The sequence below is a fragment of the Chiloscyllium plagiosum genome, chromosome 6 (genome assembly GCF_004010195.1).
Source record: "Chiloscyllium plagiosum isolate BGI_BamShark_2017 chromosome 6, ASM401019v2, whole genome shotgun sequence".
Taxonomy (NCBI): Eukaryota; Metazoa; Chordata; class Chondrichthyes; order Orectolobiformes; family Hemiscylliidae; genus Chiloscyllium; species Chiloscyllium plagiosum.
Window position 1 is genome coordinate 1945896 of NC_057715.1, and position 19330 is coordinate 1965225.

Sequence of the window (19330 nt, forward strand, 5' to 3'; positions counted from 1 at the left end):
TGAGAGGGGAAAGATATAAAAGAGACCTAAGGGGCAACTTTTTCACGCAGAGGGTGGTATGTGTATGGAATGAGCTGCCAGACGATGTGGTGGAGGCTGGTACAATTGCAACATTTAAGAGGCATTTGGATGGGTATATGAATAGGAAGGGTTTGGAGGGATACAGGCCGGGCGCTGACAGGTGGGACTGGATTGGTTTGGGATGTCTGGTTGGTGTGGACAGGATGGACCGAAGGGTCTGTATCCATGCTGTACATCTCTATGACTCTATGAGATGTACAGCACGGAAACAGACCCTTTGGCCCAACTCGTCCATACTGCCCAGATATCTCAAATTAATCTAGTTCCATTTGCCAGCACCTGGCCCATATCCTTCTAAACTCTTCCTATTCACAAACTCATCCATATGCCTTTTAAATGTTGTAGTTGTACGAGCCTCCACCACTTCCTCCGGCAGCTCATTCCATACATGCACCACCCTCTCTGTGAAAAGGTTGCCCCTTCGGTCCCATTTATATGTTTCTCCTCTCACCTTAAACCTATGTCATCTAATTCTGGACTCCCAGACCCCAGAAAAAAGACCTATTTACCCTATCCATGCCCCTCATGATTTTATAAACCTCTATAAAAGTCACCCCTCACAACATCCTTCCAAAAGGAGAGAGGCACTTGAGATTTACTGAGGGACTGGTCAGTGAAATTGTACCACTGCAGGTGTAAGAACTTTCCCCAATAGCAGGTTCAGATAAGTTTTTTTAAAATTGTAAATTCACCTTTTGATACCTAATACTAAACATCTTGGGAGAACCATTATTTTGTAATTTATATTTGGAGGCCTTCTCAGGAATCAGTGCTTGGTTCATTAATTATGTGCGCTGAATTACAAACAAACAAGATCTCAAGTCAAAGTTTTGTGTAGTATGTATCTTCAGCAAACTCATGTTGATTTGTTGTTTCGTCAAGGGCCATCATAAATTGAATTTCTATTTTTCCACTAGGTGGCAGCACAGTCCTTTAAGTGCTTAGATTAGAAATGGATGGAAGATTGAAATGTTTAGCTTCTTTGCTAATAAATAAATCCATACTGTTTATATGTTTAATTTTATAAATGACTTTTTAAAAAGTATCTTGCATTCGCTGCTTTGGTATTTATGAATGAGCCAGGTTATTCCAATGTAGGTCCATGCTAGGGGACAGAAATGCAGCCATGTTCCCTTGCACAATTCCCATAAACCCACAAGTACTGATTCAATTTACTTTGGAATTACTGACTGTCTTCACTTCCACCATCCTCATGGGCAGTAACCTCCAGGTTATGACCAATTACCACAACATTCTGCCTTACCTCGCTGCATCTCTTGAGCAAAGGCTTAAATTTGCATCCCCTAATACCAAACAGGAACAGCATTTTTTTTGCAGACCTTGTCCTGTCATAAACTTTTACACCTCCACCAAACCCTCGCCTCAGTCTGCTTTGCACCAAGAAGAACCATCTCAGTTTCTCAGTTAACCTTGTAGTTAAAATCCTGAAACTTGATCCATTTTGGCAAATATATCTTCTGCATCCTTTCAAAGATCTTTATGTTTTTCCTAATGTATGATTAGAATTGATGACCACAATTCTCCAGCTCTGGCCTAAGCAGAGGGCTTACAAAGTTTATAACTTCTCTCGTTGGTGCATAATCACTCTTTTTATGAATCCCAAGATCATATATGCTTTGCTAGCTACTCCCTCAGTATGTTCTCCCTCCTTCAATGATCCATGCCCATCAAACCACACATCCATCTGTTCATGTACACTTTTTAAGAACTGTGTGACTAAGGTTAGATTGTCTCTCCTTGTTGTTTCTGCCAAAATATCTCACCTTCTACTCTGTCTTAAATTCCATTGCCACTCGTCTTACCATTATTCTAGCCTATAACCTGCAGCTGTTAATTGGTATCATCTGTCACATTTCCATGTTTAGTATCAGCAGCAATTTGAAATGTTACTCTATATTGTAATATGAGTCATATATAAATATCAAAAAAGTGATTCTAATGTTGACCCTTTAGGATGGTAGATAATAGCGTTCCCCAGATGTAAAAGCAATCACTTTCCATGACTCACTGTTTCTTGACCTTAAACCAAATTTTTAAACAAATGATCCTCTTCTTCCATGAGCCACAATTTTGTTAACCTTACTTTTATGTGGTATGCTGACTAACATTTTCTTAAAAATCCAGACAAGGAGCATTCCTTTTAAGCTTTGTTACATTAAGGTATTAATCCAAGTACCTCTTATTACTGATATTTCTGTAGAATCATTTAGTGTTTTCTTTTATACCTGCACTTACATTCTCATACTCATTCTTTCTCAATATTATTTTTCTTTTCCTTCCCCTTCCCTTTAAAAGTATTGTATTTGGCCTGGTTTTCACGAACAATTCACTGAGCATTCATACTTTCTTTTTGTTCCATCATACCGTCTCCCTCCCTTTTACCCCAGGAATCCCAGCTTCCAGTTTCCTACCTTTGGACCGTGTTGGAATGAATGCAGCCTGAAGCTGAAACATTTCCTCCTTAAATATCATCTATTATTTAGTTAGTTATTCCAATCAAATTTGGTTCCATTCTACCCTGGCCTGACTCTTCTAATTGAAATTGAGTATCGACCAATTGTATAAATCCTACTTAAGATTGCTCTGCATTACTGATCTAAACTTTATGACTTGATGATCATTGTCACTCAAGTGTCCTCCCACATATTTGAGTCAGTTGTGCATCTCATTCCGAGATGCTTCCTTCCCATTTGTAACAAAAATACACTGGTCAAAGAAGTTTTCTGAAATGCATTACAGAAAAGATTCCCGCTATCCTTTTAACACCACTCTACAGTTTTTGCACATATGTCTGACATCCTGACTCCTCTATCTCGCATGATATAAAAACGTGCAGAATATTTCATTGCATCCTTGATTGAAAAATTCACCTCTTATCGTCTCTTTTTTTCTGGGTAATGTGCTTTTAAAGTTTTGACTTTTCCATAGAGATGTACAGCACCGATACAGACCCTTCGGTCCAACCCGTCCATGCTGACCTGATATCCCAACCCAATCTAGTCCCATCTGCCAGTGCCCGGCCCATATCCCTCCAAACCTTCCTATTCATATACCCATCCAGATGCCTTTTAAATGTTGTAATTGTACCAGCCTCCACCATTTCCTCTGGCAGCTCATTCCATACACGTACCACCCTGTGTGTGAAAAAGTTGCCCCTTAGGTCTCTTTTATATCTATGCCCTCTCGTTCTGGACTCCCCCACGTGGCCCAGGGAAAAGACTTTGTCTATTTATCCTATCCATGCCCATCATAATTTTGCAAACCTCAATAAAGTCACCCCTGAGCCTCCGATGCTCCAGTTGATCAAAATAATATGGAGAGACTATGCCTATTTTCTCAGTGTACTGACACAGCCTTACAAATAACATTTTGAATATTAATTGATATTTGGTGTTGTTGGAAACAAACATAGCTAAATATACAAAATTAAGGAAAAAGGTAACTGGGTCTCAAACAAAAATTAATGAATTCATCAACCAGCCTGAAAGTTTGTAGTAAAAGTCCTTTTCCAGCAATGATTTTGAGATGCCGGTGTTGGACTGGGGTGTACAATTAAAAATCACACAACACCAGGTTATAGTCCAACAGGTTTAATTGGAAGCTAATGCTTTTTCAGCAAGCAGTCATGAATTCATAGTGAGTTTCTCACAGTTCCATTAACAGTTTTAAAAGCAGAAACAATTAAACTACAATCTGTCATGATACAAGTTTAAATATCATGTGGTGAATGTCAATTTTGATGAGTTTTACAATGTTTCTCTCCATGAGGTTTACAAGATTTCTTATCATATTAACTCAAACTTGTCTCATTAACTACCTTTCCGACACCTATAGTGCCTCTAACATCCGATGCTAGCCCAATTCTATCACTCACTGTGGTCACAGAAATTGGTCACTCACTGGATATTCTGAAGTATCTCTGGCACCAGCATCATCTTTAAAATGTGACTTAACACCTGGCCAAGCACTACTCTTCTGAAGCTACACTTCACTGGCAATGTATGGCACAGCAGCGCACAGCACATAGCTAACACCTCCTAGCACTTGCAGCACCATTTGTTTGTCCCCATTGCTGTCTAATCACCTGCCTACACAGCCTACTTGCCTTCACTCAGATGCCAGAGACCACGCTCTAAGTCACTGCTGCTCTGCCCCCAGTGCCCACTACAGGCCAGGATCCTATCGTTGCCCAGTGGAGGATGGTTATAGACAAGCAAGCAGTTGGACAATTGCAAAGATAAACTTTTATTTAGCCATCAAAAGCAAATGTAACCAAAACTAATAGATTACAGTTCACCCCCTACTATACAAACAAAATATTGGCACAACCAGCAATGAGTAATTTATATTCTACAGCTATCTGCTGCACCCAGCTCTCATCTACTGGGACAAAAACAGAACTGCTGGAGAAACGCAGTCGGTCTGGCACCATCCATGGAGAGAAAACAGAGTTATCATTTTGAATCTGATGAAGAGTCACTGGGGCTGCCAATCAAGCTCTGTCTAGTTTTCTGACATAGGTGAGTTCTGTAACATACAAGGAAAGCTTCCCCCTCCCCAATGTCCTCAATATGAAGCACATTGCACCACTGCATGCTCCTTAACATAACCTGTCAGGATGATGCAGCATTGAAGTACTTCCAGCATCTGGGGCCTATCTCATTAAGTAGCCTGACGTGTGACACCTTATTAGACACCTTCTGAAAATCACTGCTTCTCCTTTATACCTATCCTGCTTGTACCTCCTCTAGTATTGTAATAAATTTGTCAGGCATGATTTCCCATGCATGAAGCCAGACCTTCTGATGAATCATTGAATTACTAAATGTTCTGATATTTATAACAGACACTTAACATTTTCCCAGGAACAGATGTTAAGCTAACTAAAGTTACCGCTTTTTGATTTTCACCATTTTTAAAAAAGATGTTACATTGGCAGTTTTCCAATGCTCAGGTACTTGCCAGAATCTAAGAATTCCTGGAAGATTAGAATCATAGAATTCTGCATTACAGAATGAAACCATTTGGCCTATCGTGTCTCTACTGACTCCCAAGAGAGCTCTCCAACTAGCCCCATTCCCATTACTGGAAATGCATCTGCTATCCTTGTAGCTACTTCCTTCACTATCCTAAGATGCATCCGATTAGGTCCAGGGGATTTATTAGTTTTAATCCCATTAGTTTCCCATCACTTTTTCTCTAGTGATAGCTATTGTATTTATTCTTCTCCTCCTTTCACCCCTTAATATAGTATTTTTTGGAGTTCTGTTAATGTCTTTTGCCCTGAAAACTGCTGTGAAATATTTACTCAAATCCTCCACCATTTCCTGGTTCCCCGTTATTATTTCCATACCTCATTCCCCACATACTGTTACTACTTGGGAACTTTGGTTCTCAAGGAGAGGCAAATGAATTTATGGCTTAGTTCTGTGAGTATTTTTAAACTCATTTTATGTTTCAGTCAGTGAGCCAAACAGCATTTCCAAAAAAAATCACACCTGAATGTTAAATGTCTCAACCAGCTCCATGCAGAGATTATTGCCGAAGTGTTTATTAAGTTGAGCTTTTACAGCCAGTGAGAGGCCAGAGACCAGCAGCAAGCCCAGTTCAGAATAAAAGACCCATAATAGCAGATATGATGTGTAGCAGCCTAAAGTTGTCAAAAAAGATTTTTCTTTAAGTTCAGTGAGAACAGGTAAAGTTAGTCTGTATCTCAGGGAGACACAGAATCACAGATGGCAAATGTACTGAATGTCACCAAAAGGAAACACTTGTGACATCGTCAGTTGTATAAGAAATTCGAGAGGTGACACAGATTAAATAAAACAGTTGAATCTGTCTTTCAGCTGATAAGATCTTTCCAGATAGCGCTCTCTCTCATATCTAGACCTGAGATTTTTCCGTACCTTTGGTGCAATGATGTTAATGCTCCTTTGCTAAAAGTACATTGCTGCTGGCCTCTTGTGAAAATCTGTGTGATCTGATTACTACGCTAACTAAATTGCAAAAAATGAAAACTTATTGTCTGGAAAAGCATCACTTTGGGATCTGATTTGTCCATTATTGCCAGCTGTTGGGAACATAACTAGACATTCATGCAAAGACAAAAAGGATATTTTGGCTAGTTTGAGATGGGGCTCTTTCTTCAAATCCAAAATATATATATAAAAAGGGATTGCAATTCAATCGCTTTCCAAGCTTATTTTGATACAATGTTGTGCATTTTGTCAGGTACCAGTCGGTTCTGCTTTGACACGTGTCTCTTCAACGCGAATTGGCTTTAATGTGAATTTAAATCATTTGTAGAATGTAAACTTTCCTTATCTGTATTGGCAATAAAGTGATTCTGGCACCATTAGTTTAAATGGCATGGCTATTGCTCGATTTTCTTATAACTCTAGCCCACATGAGAATGGAACTATCCCGTTATATCAGAACCAACTGTACATGCAATGAAGAGAAACAATTCAAAATTAAATACTGCTCTGTAATTTGTATAGTTGGCACATGTCTGAAAGATCATTTTCATAAAAAGAAATTGGTGTGCTTGCATATTGAAGATGCAGCATTTCAGTAATGTGAGACATGACAAATGGTAAGTGTAACATACTTAGGAGGAACAGATGGATCTTCACTTTGGCTTTCCACCACTGGTGTATTCCTTCTCTAATCATCTGTGTGTTAGAAACTCATTAAAGGGGATCAATTTTGATGGTTAGTTTGGAATCCATTATTATGTCATGCAATTATCAAGAGGCTAAAAAACAAATTGGATGGACCTGGTCTTTCATCCAGCAATTCAAACTCCAGGAATTCCCACTAACCCTTCCAGGATATATGAAGGAAACACTGTGTTTAAATAGAAGAGTCTGCCGAAGGGCTCATTTTGAAAGAAGCCAACAGTTTTGAAATTCTTGGCTGGAAGATAAAAGTCTAACAAACAAAGCAATCCTCCAGTTTCTGGCACATTCTATCCAAGACTTCTTCCTATAGTCTGGAACGCTTCCAGTGAGTCCTAGCTTTATTCAGGTGTAACCTGTCTTGTTTGTAAAGATGCCACCTTCCCTGGAGATTTCCCAGGAATCTAAAGTCCTCCCTCCTGCACTATCCTTCCAGCCACGCATTCACCTTTTTTATTCTTTTATTTCTCATGCATACGGCACTAGGGGTTACTGTGGAGATTACATAATTTTTGCTCTTGCTTGCTAACTTCCTACTTAGGTCCCTAAATTCTGATTGCAGGACCACATTCCTCTCCTACCCAAATCACTGGTACCAACATTGACCACAACCCCAGCTGTTCATTCGCTCCCTGAAAAAAATGACTTGTAGATGTTCTGTGACATTCTTGACCCTGGCACCAAGGAGGCAACATATTATCCTGGAATCATGTTGACAGTCACAGAAACGCCTCAATTGCCCTAACTAATGAAATAATATTGGACTTGATTTAATCCTCTCTTGCGTTTGTAGTTGATTTAAGAGAGATGGAAGCATAGATCTAACAGCTCAAGGCAATCAGCTAGGATTTGTTAAATTTCAAGGTAAGGACAAACCACCTCAAATATATTGAAATTGAGAACTCCCCAATAAGAGTGGCCTAAATCAAACATTTAAATAATAACGTGGAAGCGAGAAAAGACAAAATATAATTGTACTCCTTGTCACGGGCCCAGAGAATAGGTTGGGGGGGGGGTTGTCAGTTAGCTTGATTGGCTGGACAACTGGTATGAAATGCTGAGTGACATCAATTGTCGGCTTCCATTTCTGTAATAGCTGAAGTCACCGTGAAGGTCCCAGTTTCTCAACTTTGCTCTCGCAGAGGTCAAGTTTCCCTGCAGTTACCTCTCGATTGAGAGAGCAGCCCTATAGTGCTCTCTGTGTATTACAGCTCTGTAGCAAACGGAGGTATAAAGTTTTGTGGCGGCACAGTGGCTTAGTGCTTAGCACTGCTGCCTTAGTGCTTAGCACTGCTGCCTCACAGCGCCAGGGACCCGGGTTTGATTCCAGCCTCAGGAAATCGTCTGTTTGGAATTTGCACATTCTCTGCGTATCAGCGTGAGTTGCCTCTGGCTGCTCCAGTTTCCTCTCAGACTTGCAGGTTAGGTGAATTGGCCATGCTAGATTGCCCATAGTGTTCAGGGATGTGTATGTTGGGTGTATTAGTTAGGAGTAAATATATGGTACGGTAACAGATCTGGGTGGGTTACACTTCAGAGGGTCAGTGTTAAGGTTGTTGGGCTGAAGGGCCTGTTTCCACACTGTAAGGATTCTATGCTTCTATAAATGCAGTATGTCACTTACTCAGTAACTGATATCTATTCTCTTTTTCAAGCTTGAGCTCTCTTGGTGGAAGGATAAACTTGGTGAAACACTGACGTTATCCCCTGAAGCATATGGAGCTGGAATCTTAGAAAAATTCCACTTATTCAGATATCCTTGTCATCTGCTTGTGTAACCATAGTCTGAACGTTATTACCAATTCAAGGTGGTGACATTTTGTAATCATTATGGTAATGAGTGTTGTGATTGGTGAATTATTTTTCATTCATACAATTTGTATTTATTAATAATTCTGAATGAAGTACATGCAATGGGTTGAAAATGCAGAACACACAATGTTTGAAATTACTGCAACTTATCTTAACCAAGATAGCAAAAGAGAGCAATATTTGAAACAACTGATGAGTCTCCTTCTCACCAGGAATGTTCACTACTGTTCTTATTCATTGCTACTTTATGAAGGTAAACCATTAGTTAACATTTTTAATTGTAGTTAAAATGAACTGTACTCCCAGATATATAAATCCGTGACTTCACAACTGATGACACTTTGGTGAAATTCAGATATTGGATACAACCCATGTTTGACTTTGGATATTTATCAGAAAACATTACATAAGCTCACAGACAACATTTTTGAAGATTCTTGACACCATCGGAGTTTCTCGCACATTTACTCAATGATTCATATTAAAGGAGATTTGTGTTGTCTTTGCAACATTCCACAGGTTACTCCCTCAGAACAGATGCGGAAGGAGTCATTTGAAACAGCAATTCACTTTGTCCTTCTGTAAGTATTTTATGAATGTTGTTGCTAGAAACTTGGAAAACAATTATTTTGTATGAATACCACCCTTCAATTTGGCATTATAACCAATTCTGTGACTACCTTGTAAGGCTGAAAATTAATAATTCACACCAACAAAATAAAGAGCCTATTGTAAGTCTGCTTAATATGGTCTGAATGAGTTTACATCTGGACATCAGGGGTTCAATTGTAAGGAGATATTGCACAAATTAGGCTCATTATCTCTAGAATTTAGATGGTTAAAGGGCGATTAGTTTGAAGTTTACAAGGTATTAACTGGAAAGGACAGGGTAGATAAATAATTTCCACTGGTTCGGGACTCTAGAACTATGAGGCACAGACTGAGAATTAGCGCTACATCATTCAAGAGGGAAGCACTTCTACACTCAAAGCAGTAGAGGTTTGGAACTCTCTTCCACAAACGGTAGTTGATGCTGGACCATTTGTTAATTTAAAATTTGAGATAGACACATCTTTGTTTAACAAAGGTAGTAAGGATTTTGGGACAACAGCAGGTAAATGGAGTTAGGCCATAGATCAACTATAGTCTCATTGAATAGTGGAATTGGCTTAAGGGACTGACTGGCCTTCTCCTGTTCCTACGTATGGAGTGGTTTCACTTGGGAATTTTCCTTCAAATTATAGGATGGAACTGCATTCCAGACAGCTTGGCTCACTACCACCTGAATTCAAAAGTTGTAGGTTCAAGCATCATCCCACAGTCTTCAACATTATCTCGGCTTAACACGGGGTTGAGCAGATATTACATTGCCAAGGTTATTATCGAAGGAACTGTTAACTAATACCACGTATGTGTTTCAGATGGATGGCAAAGAAGCTGTTGCACTAATTGATGAGGGTTGGGTCATCCAGTGTATTGACAAATATTTATCCTTTAACCAATATTAGCTACAAAAACCGACAAATTAATAATTAACTCACTGTTTGCAGATCTATGCAAAGTGACTATTTCTCTAAAAAAAAACGACACCTGAAAAGTTATTACAGTATTTACTTGACTGGAAAGCTCTTTTACATATGGTTCACAACCAAGAGGTAATTTGCTGGTTATTCCACTGCTACTTTCTTTACAGTGTAGAACTGCAATAATTATGCTTTCAAACGGTCATACTCTGGAATCTTGCAGTTCTCTTAACATAAAGAGAGTTAACAGGACCTATACATCCAGTAATTCTGACTAAACAAAATCCAAGGTTAATTGGAATTAATTTACATTATAAATGTCAACCTGAGAAACTGGACTCACTTTTTACAGTTATAATTCTGTAAATTTTGTGCCCTCAAAATTGATACTTTAGAGCTGAACACATACATCCTAAACAAAGTGTGTTTTATGTTGCTCAAACTGTAGATATCAAAAAAGGGGTTGTATTCATAGATGAGATGTCTCTAGAATCTTGACAAGTCTTAGTTTGGAATACTTGGATTGCAGCATGCATTCCTTTGATAGTATGCTGTTTACAAAATGCAACCCACAAGATGCAAGAATCTGCTTTGGACCAGAGAGAAAGTACAATTTAGATCTACAGTATTTTCAAAATTGTTTTTCTAGCCATAATTATACGAAATCGTAGATGCGAAATATCAATATGGTCACATTTTTGCATTGTAAATTTTTGTGAAATACAAAGTTCATATATGCTGTCACCAAAACTGCCAATGCAATAACTTCAAGGCAGATTGTTACAGTACTGTGCTGAAATTACTTATAAACCAAGATTCTAACAAACACCAATCAAACTGCTTAACAAAAGATAGCAATCTTCTTAAAACTGTTGTGCACATCTGATCTTGGATCATAAATAACCGTAATAAAATCATTTGCTATATTCTGCAGAAATTCAACTGGTTTGTCTGTGCTTGCATATTCCAGTTGGCTCCTTCTAATTAAGGAATCTAGATTAGAGTGGTGCTGGAAAAGCACAGCAGGAAAAGCATCCGAGGAGCGGGAAAATCTACGTTTCGGGCAAAAGTCCTTCATCAGGAAGAGGCTTCTAATTAAGTCTGTTAACTAAATATGGATTGCTAATAACAGTTATTTACCTGCATCACTTTCTTGCTCCAGGGGGTTGATAATACCGTTGGGTAGGTCTTGCTGAACGCCTCGGTTGTCCATCACCACCTCGACAAAATTCTAACGTTCCCTCAAATGATTCTTCCTCCTCTTCCTGTTGCATATATTTAAAAATGCAATGAAACTTCAAAACCATATAACAATACAGATTTTTAAATCACAAGTATGGCATTGCTTATATTTAAACGTCTTCATGAGACTTGGGTACAATTCCAAAAACAGCATTTCCAAGTCTTCTCTTTCTAATAAGTAAAAAGGGAGCAAGCAAATGATGTCAATTTTCATGAATTAAAATAGGTCCCTTCTTTTAAGGGAACAATCTGCAATCAATAACACAAATAGAACTCAGCTCGCATTGGCCCTCACACACACACACACAAACATAATTTGCAAATAAAACAAAATACATATTCAGAAAAACATACACATTTAAGAATAGTGTTACTTTTCTCCATCCTAAACTTGAATAGTTTCTAACAGGTCAAAGTTTATTCTGTTCTATATCCTGCAGTTGTGTATTCAGTTTGGAACAGGGGACATCTATTGAGCCTCTCCTGCTTTTTAATTAGATTATGGCTGGCCTGTTCTTAATTCCATCTATCTACTAGGTCTTGTAACTCATGACAGACAGCTAACAATGTAAATTATGAAAACTCCACCTGAATTGTCTGGACAGGTTGAAACTGTGAAAGATATGTTAGGAGATACATCAGGAGCAGTTTGGACTTAAACCTAGAACCTGGGTCAAAGGTAAGCATACTACCATTTTGCCATAATAGCTCCCCTCCTGTTATGAATTATTGAGTCATAGAATCATACAGCATGGAAACAGGTCCTTCAGCTCAACTTGTCTATGCTGACCAGGTTTCCTAAACTGAACTAATCCCATTTTCCCGCATTTGACCCATATTCCTCAATACCTTTCCTATTGGCATGCTTACCCATAGACCTTTCACTTGTTGTAATTGTATCCATCTCTACCTCTTCCTACAGCAGCTCATTCCATACACCCACCAAGCTGAGAGAAAAACTTGCCCTTTATAAGTCTTTCCCCTCTCACAGTAAATCTATGCCTTGGACTCCCCTACCCTGAGGGAAAGACCTTGACTATTCACCTTATCGTTGCCTCTTATTATTTTATAAACCTCTATACGGGTCACCTTTCAGCCTCTAACACTCCAGTGAAAAACGTCCCAGCCCCCAATCCTGATGAAGGGCTTATGCCCGAAACATTGACCCTCCCGCTTCTTGGATGCTGCCTGACTTGCCGTGTTTTTTCAACGTCACACTTTGACTCAAACCCTCTAATCTTAGTAAAATATCTGAATATTTGTCTTCAGTGATTTTTATACATGAACCCCTAAATTTCTCAGTTCCTCCTAGCCACTTGCCATTTCAAAAATATCAATTTATCTTGTGTGCAAAGTAGATAATCTCACCTTTCCCATAACTAATCGCCATTTAAGCCAGTTTTGCCCACTCAGTTCAATCAGTGACTCTTTCTACTCCCAGATGTGCTTCAGAATGTAATTTCATATTGTCACATGTATCAGGGTACATTGCAGTGTTGTCGTATGCGCTTTATAGGCAGATTGTACTATACAAGTGCATCAGGGTAACAGTACAGGATTCAGGATACTATATTACAGCTGCCAGGAAGGTGCAGACAGAGATATGGCACGTGGAGTCAACAGCAAACTTAAATATATGGCTCTCCTTAGTGCAGATCGCACCAGCTACATTCTGGAATGAAGAAGATTTTCATCTTTATTTGCATTGTCTCAAATGGCAATCAAGCTTAAGGTGCAACCATTATACAACAGGATATTCAGCTCATCATGCCAAAGTCTCGGAAAGAGGTAATTAATTACCTACATTCTCTTATTTTTTGGTCATGGCCCTGCAAATGCTTCTTTCTCATATGTTTAATTATTATTTGAAAAATAACAAACAAATCTACTTTTGGCTGTTCAGCATTTTGGAAAATGATTGATTCCTCAAGAGATAATCCTTTCAATACAGGAAAGATTGGACAGGTCAGACTTGTGTGCACTTGTATTTTGAAGAATGAGGGGTGATTTTTTTTTAACATCTAAGATCCTGAGGGGACTTGACAAGGGTGGATGCTGAAACAATATTTTTTTCTTATGGAAAAGACAAAAACTAGAGCAATTATTTAAAAATTAGGGATCTTCCAGTTAAGATAGAGAGGAAGATTTTATTTTCTCTCAGAGGGTTACTGATTTATGACCTTTGCTCCCAGGGAACAGTGCTGTCAGAATCATCTAATAATTTTAGGATTTAGCTAAACAGGTTAGATGGCAAGGGAGTCACAAATGGGAAGAGGGGATAAACAGGAAGTGGATTTCAGATCAGCTGATTTTATTAAATGGAAGAAGAGTCTCTGATGTCAACTGACCTTCTCCCGCTCCTATTTTGCACTTTTCATGCTTCAAGCTGCATATGAAGAGTTCTATGTAGTAAGTACAGGAGAGCTGATTGATTGAATGCCTGTTACAGAAACTTCTTGCCATTAAAATTAGAAGACAAACAGAAAATGCTGAACTCTGTAAGCAGTGAGACATCCTCTGGCGAGATTTCCCTTTCTCTGCACTAATTAAGCAAACCCATAGAAAAACCCTACTCCAATGCATTTGATTCCTATTCTTAATTCTACATTTAATGGATACTTCCATGATGGCACATTTTTGCATTATACAGACAATAAAGTTTAATATTAGCAACCTGTTAAAGTTTGTTGAATTGATATGGGAAGCTTTTGTTTCTTGTTGCTACAGCAGTCACCTAATGCTCATGGTCATAATTCCAACCAAGACACTGCAGCTAATAATAAAGGGAGCCAACAAATACATAAACATTCAACATGATAAGTGCAACCAAATAGCATTCTACAAATTTAGATAAGAGACACGCAAAAATATACATGAATGTTAGGGGTTGGTGAGTTCAGTTTTCCAAAAGGCCAGAGTGTGGTGCAAAATGATACCGGCATGAGCTCATTCCCTTTCAGAGTGGTAATAATTCTTGAAGATCTGCCTTTGTCATGCTCCACACCCAGTGGACAAACAAATTTATCATGTCTAATGGACCTGCATGGACTATACTTAATTATGACTTTACTAAATGACGTTATAATATTTCCTTCAAAATCTATTTAAACAGAATCTAGTTAATACAGTGGAGTGATATTGATGTAAACATGCACAGGCCATTATGTCTTAATGCAGCACAGCAGTCCCTTTGTATGCTGGGACTCCACGTTATTCCAGTGCTGAGGAGCCCATTAGGCATTTTCAAGATCTATTTTTATTCTAAAATACAAATGACTCATCACAGACAGTTTGGTTTTTAGCTTTTTGGAAAAGAACTTCACAATATAATAAGCTAAATCTCCACACATTTCCTAAGAAGTGCCAGGTGTAGAAAAGTTAAGAGTGATTGAAAATGTGGACATTTATAACATATTCACAGATAAAAAGACACGCAACATCTAGAAACAGCTGTAAATTAAAATCGACACACCTAACAGACATCGATGGTCTCGATATGTGAGAACATACGCCTATTTTTACTTAATAAAAAGAATGTGAAATTGTCCCTTGAGGTGGCATGACTGTACTCCTGAACAGCACAACTTGGTCTATTCTTACAACAGTGGGGTGCGGTCAGAAGTGAGAAGAAAACAATCTTCTGCGTTGAGGTAAACTAGGACCAAATCAAAATTTGGCAACCACTTATCTGGTTTCCTCCTTGAGTTCTTAAGTCTTTAAGTTTCTAATACATACTCAGTAATTACTTATTTATAGCATCGTTCATCTTCGGAAGAGTTCAAAGAGAGTGGGTCAGGATCAACAAGTCAAGATTAGTGAAAGCGCTGAATGCATGACAACTCAGATTCTGGCTTTACTAAAGTGACAGCCTTCTTCAGTCATACTGGATTCTGCAAAATGCTGACACTACACACATTGTTATGGAATATCATTCTGCCAATGAGGCAATGTTAAGGCTGTTCAAACAGTTCAATACTAGACCAGTGTGAAAAGCAGAGTCAATGACAGCACTCAGCACTGCTCTGCATTTGCACTATTAATAACTGCTTCCAAACAGGTTAATATTTTAACAAAATCCTAAGTGGTTAGAAAAATAATCCATTATTAAAGACTAACCAGAAACCAACCCAATATTTACCACAGAACAATGCATAAATGATCTGCTGCATCTATTCCAATTAACAATGGATTGGTGAATCACCTGAAAAAAAAAGGTGATAGCGGGTTCAAGCCACCACATTTGGTTTTGTGCAATGTGACATTCTGGAGAATCCAGTATGATTGGAGAAAACTGGAGATTTAGTGAAACTGGAACTTGAGTTGTTAGTTTCCTTTTCTCTCATTTGTGTTCAGCATGCCCCTGAAACTGAGGAAAAAAACCTTGAAGTGCCAAAATCCATAACAAATGGATACACCAAAGTTTAAAATGGATCATAATTACATTTTTAATCTTTGCAATATTTAATCACTAAGGACAGCAAGGAGGAAGATGATCAAGTTCTTCCAGTTTTGAGAACCTGGGAAAGTCAGAATTGAGAGAAAGAGATTTTATAATCTTAATGATACTAGACATTGGAGAAGGACAAGGTTGTAGAACTGCTTAGTTTTAATGGACGCAGAATAGAGATACAAAAATATTGATTAAAGGGAGATAGATTGTTTTTGAAATATTTCATTTCAAAACTGATAGTTAATGATGAATGACCACATCGAAAAATGCTATGAAAATTTTGGAGAACCAAAGTTAAAGCTCAAATAGAGTTCAGTACAAAACAAAATTGCTGGAAAATCTCAGCAGACCTGGCAGCATCTGCAGAGAAAAAGCACAGTTAGCGTTTTAAGTAAAGTGACCCTTCTTCAGACCTGCTGAAATGTTCCAGCAATTTCGGTTTTGGTTTCTGATTTTCAGCATCCGCAGTTCTTTCAGCTCTTTTATATAGTTTAGCACAAATTGAATTCAACATAATTATGATTATACTGCGTACAGTGTGCAGACACTATAAACAAATATTGTTAACAGAAGATAAGGTTTATTTAAAATGCAGAAAGATTGTTTTATATTTTGCTTATTTTTCTTTTACAATTGCTCAGGAATCTGATCTTTCCCAAGTGGTTGGGGCCCAACTCAGTAGAAATATAATAGCCATTTGATAATGCAGAACTTAATTACTGCTGAAAAAAAGACAATTTCTTGAAACTTTTCGTCTACTATCAGAACAATTTGCAAAAATATCCATGTAAGGGAAAACATTTATATTGTAACGACAGGAGAATTGTTGATAAGTGAATTTTAATTGGTAGAGATGTTGCCAATGACAACTGACAGTTAACAAAGCTTTTAAAAATTTTATATCAGTGAAATTGACTGATAGGGCAATTCCCAAACCACAGAATTGAACAAGCAAGTGTCCAGTGTAATAGTAGTTATGCAGCCTCATGTTCTTAAGACTGACAGATCATGTCAAACAACATATCCTTTTGCCAGCTCCCACAAGCAAGGTACTAACAATTTCCAATTCAGCTGTGCTTCCATAATTCAGTGTCCAACATTAGATGTGATTCTGCGATTGAATAATATTTGCTACAAAATCCTGAGTGCGCAAAAATTATGCTTGAGTTGAGTTTTGGGCATGTCTGGCCAACAGTGTGGCATGTGTGTGTGTTTTGGAAGCTACATATAACAGTACACGGTAGCCTGTTCTTTGTAAAGAGGAAGAACATGGACTTGCAGAATGCCCATTTCAAAACAGCCATTCATTGGCACAAATCTCAGGGCAATGCCCTGGCCAGTCAGAATCAAATTGGTTTAAAATTTAAAACCAAAAGAGAAAATGCTGGAAAATCTCAGCAGGTCGGGCAGGATCTGTAAGGAGAGAAAAGAGCCTTTATCAAAGGGTCAGTTAGACTTGAAACATCAGCTCTTTTCCCTCCTTACAGATGCTGCCAGACCTGCTTTCCAGCATTTTCTCTTTTGGTTTCAGATTCCAGCATCCGCAGTAATTTGCTTTTATCCATGGTTTAAAATTTAAATAAGCTTGGTAGTTAAATGCCATTTATTAACTGATGCATTCTCAATGACATGCCTCTATGAATTAAGAGTCCACTGTCTAACCAATCAACACAACTGGTTTCCCTTTAGGGTAGGGATCTTGTGAATTGTCTGGGTGAGGACAAGACAAAAACTTTCAAAAGTTTTTTTCCCAGCAATATATAGTCATAGAATCATTTAGGAAATCACTGAACCTGAACCAAATGCAAACTGAATGAATATTCATCTGAACATTCTAATTTTGCTTTGGAGAACACTTCAGGTTAGTCTTAGTCATTTGCAACGTCCAACTAAAGGAATAAATGCAATTAATTACAAATTAAATACTGGATCTTGGAATTCCACATATGAATAATTTTTCAAATTAAAAACATCCAAATATTAAATTTAAACTTTACCATTGTGCATTGCAAACACATTTATTCAGTGACTGGTGCAACTATTAATGTAAACAAGTTGAATACTTTTGAACCTCCATGAATTGCAACAAAATATATGCATCCCTAAAAATATGCAATGAGTACAATTTGAAATCTGGAAAAAGTTGTTGGGAAGAAAAGATTTACTTTTTAGTTAGATATACCATACTTAAAGTATAACCTTGCATTTACTTTCCTCAAAACTCCAAAGTTTCTGTTTCAGTCAGACCAATCTTAAAGCATTATTTACCACCTACTTTGTGTCACTACCAGAGGCTACAGTCCTGTAAATGCTTTTGCAGAGTAACCTTACATGAATAACTACTCTAATAGCAGAAAGAACATGACATAAGAAACAGGCTCATTGAGCTTGTCTATCAGGAAGCTTGCAGTCCATCTTCGTTTATGTTCCAGGGTACAGTTTGGGAGCGGTGATTCCGTTCAGTAATTACAGCGAGGCAATGTTTGCTGGCCAGTTGGAAAATTAGTAACAGTAACTATAGGTGTAGAATAGTTAAGCCACCTACAAGCATTCCTTGTTTGAAATAGCTTTCATATACATGTTTTATCCAATCAGACTGTACCAAATTTATTCACAAAGCAGCTCGTTAAAAAATCTTCAAGAAATCAATTCCAATTTACAATCTGTAATCTAAAACAAAGTCCGAAATTCCACTATTCTTTCCTAATTAAGGATTATGAAGGTCTCCCCCATGAATGGCTCAGCTAATGTGAAAACTATATCACGTATAAAACAGTCAAATAGACAAGTTCTTGTTTGAATGCCAAATTATGCTCCGCAAATTACTTTTATCTGACCCATCAAAATTATTAAAAAACATTAAGTATTGTAAAGTTGGACATGTAGGTGCCAGCTGAAAATGGAACCATCCTAGCTGATAACTTCCGAAACAAATTAACTAGACAACTCATAATAAAGACCTTTAAATTTTCTTCCTTCACGCTAAAATCAACTGAGAGGGGGTGGGCTTGGAGGGGGAGAGTGAGATAGGGAAGGCTGAGAGAGGGAAAGACAGAGGGGTAGAAGGAAAGCGAGGCAAAGAGGGCGCTTTGGGAGTTAATAGACGGGTATTCAACATAATAAGGAGTACTGAACATCTGGACGGATGAAAACCATTTCGGGGTGGTGGGCAATGTAAAAATTGGAGTCTATCTGCCACGGGCGACATTAAGGATCATTTTTTCAGAATGGTAGGCATTTGCGATATTTTGCTGCAACAACTGATGCTAAACCAAATGTAAGTTTTTAAAACAAAGGTTGATACGTTTTGAGTAAAGTATATAGGCCAAAGGTCTATTTGATGAACAGTGAAGTTAAATTCCAGATCAATCATCCAAATGAATAGCAAAATTATGTATGATTGGGAATGAGCTGCCAGAGGATGTGGTGGAGGCTGGTACAATTGCAACATTTAAGAGGCATTTGGATAGGTATATGAATAGGAAGGGTTTGGAGGGATATGGGCCGGGTGCTGGCAGGTG

General features: G+C 38.1%; 1 protein-coding gene across 1 annotated transcript in view; it reads right to left on the reverse strand.

The window, feature by feature from the left end:
- The window catches only part of tdrd3 (tudor domain containing 3), a 143112-nt gene that overhangs the window by 4634 nt on the left and 119148 nt on the right, over positions 1-19330 (reverse strand). Inside the window, exon 13 of the mRNA XM_043691162.1 lies at positions 11258-11382. Coding sequence (XP_043547097.1) covers positions 11263-11382 — 120 coding nt within the window. The 3' untranslated portion in view covers positions 11258-11262. The remainder of the gene's footprint in view (positions 1-11257; positions 11383-19330) is intronic.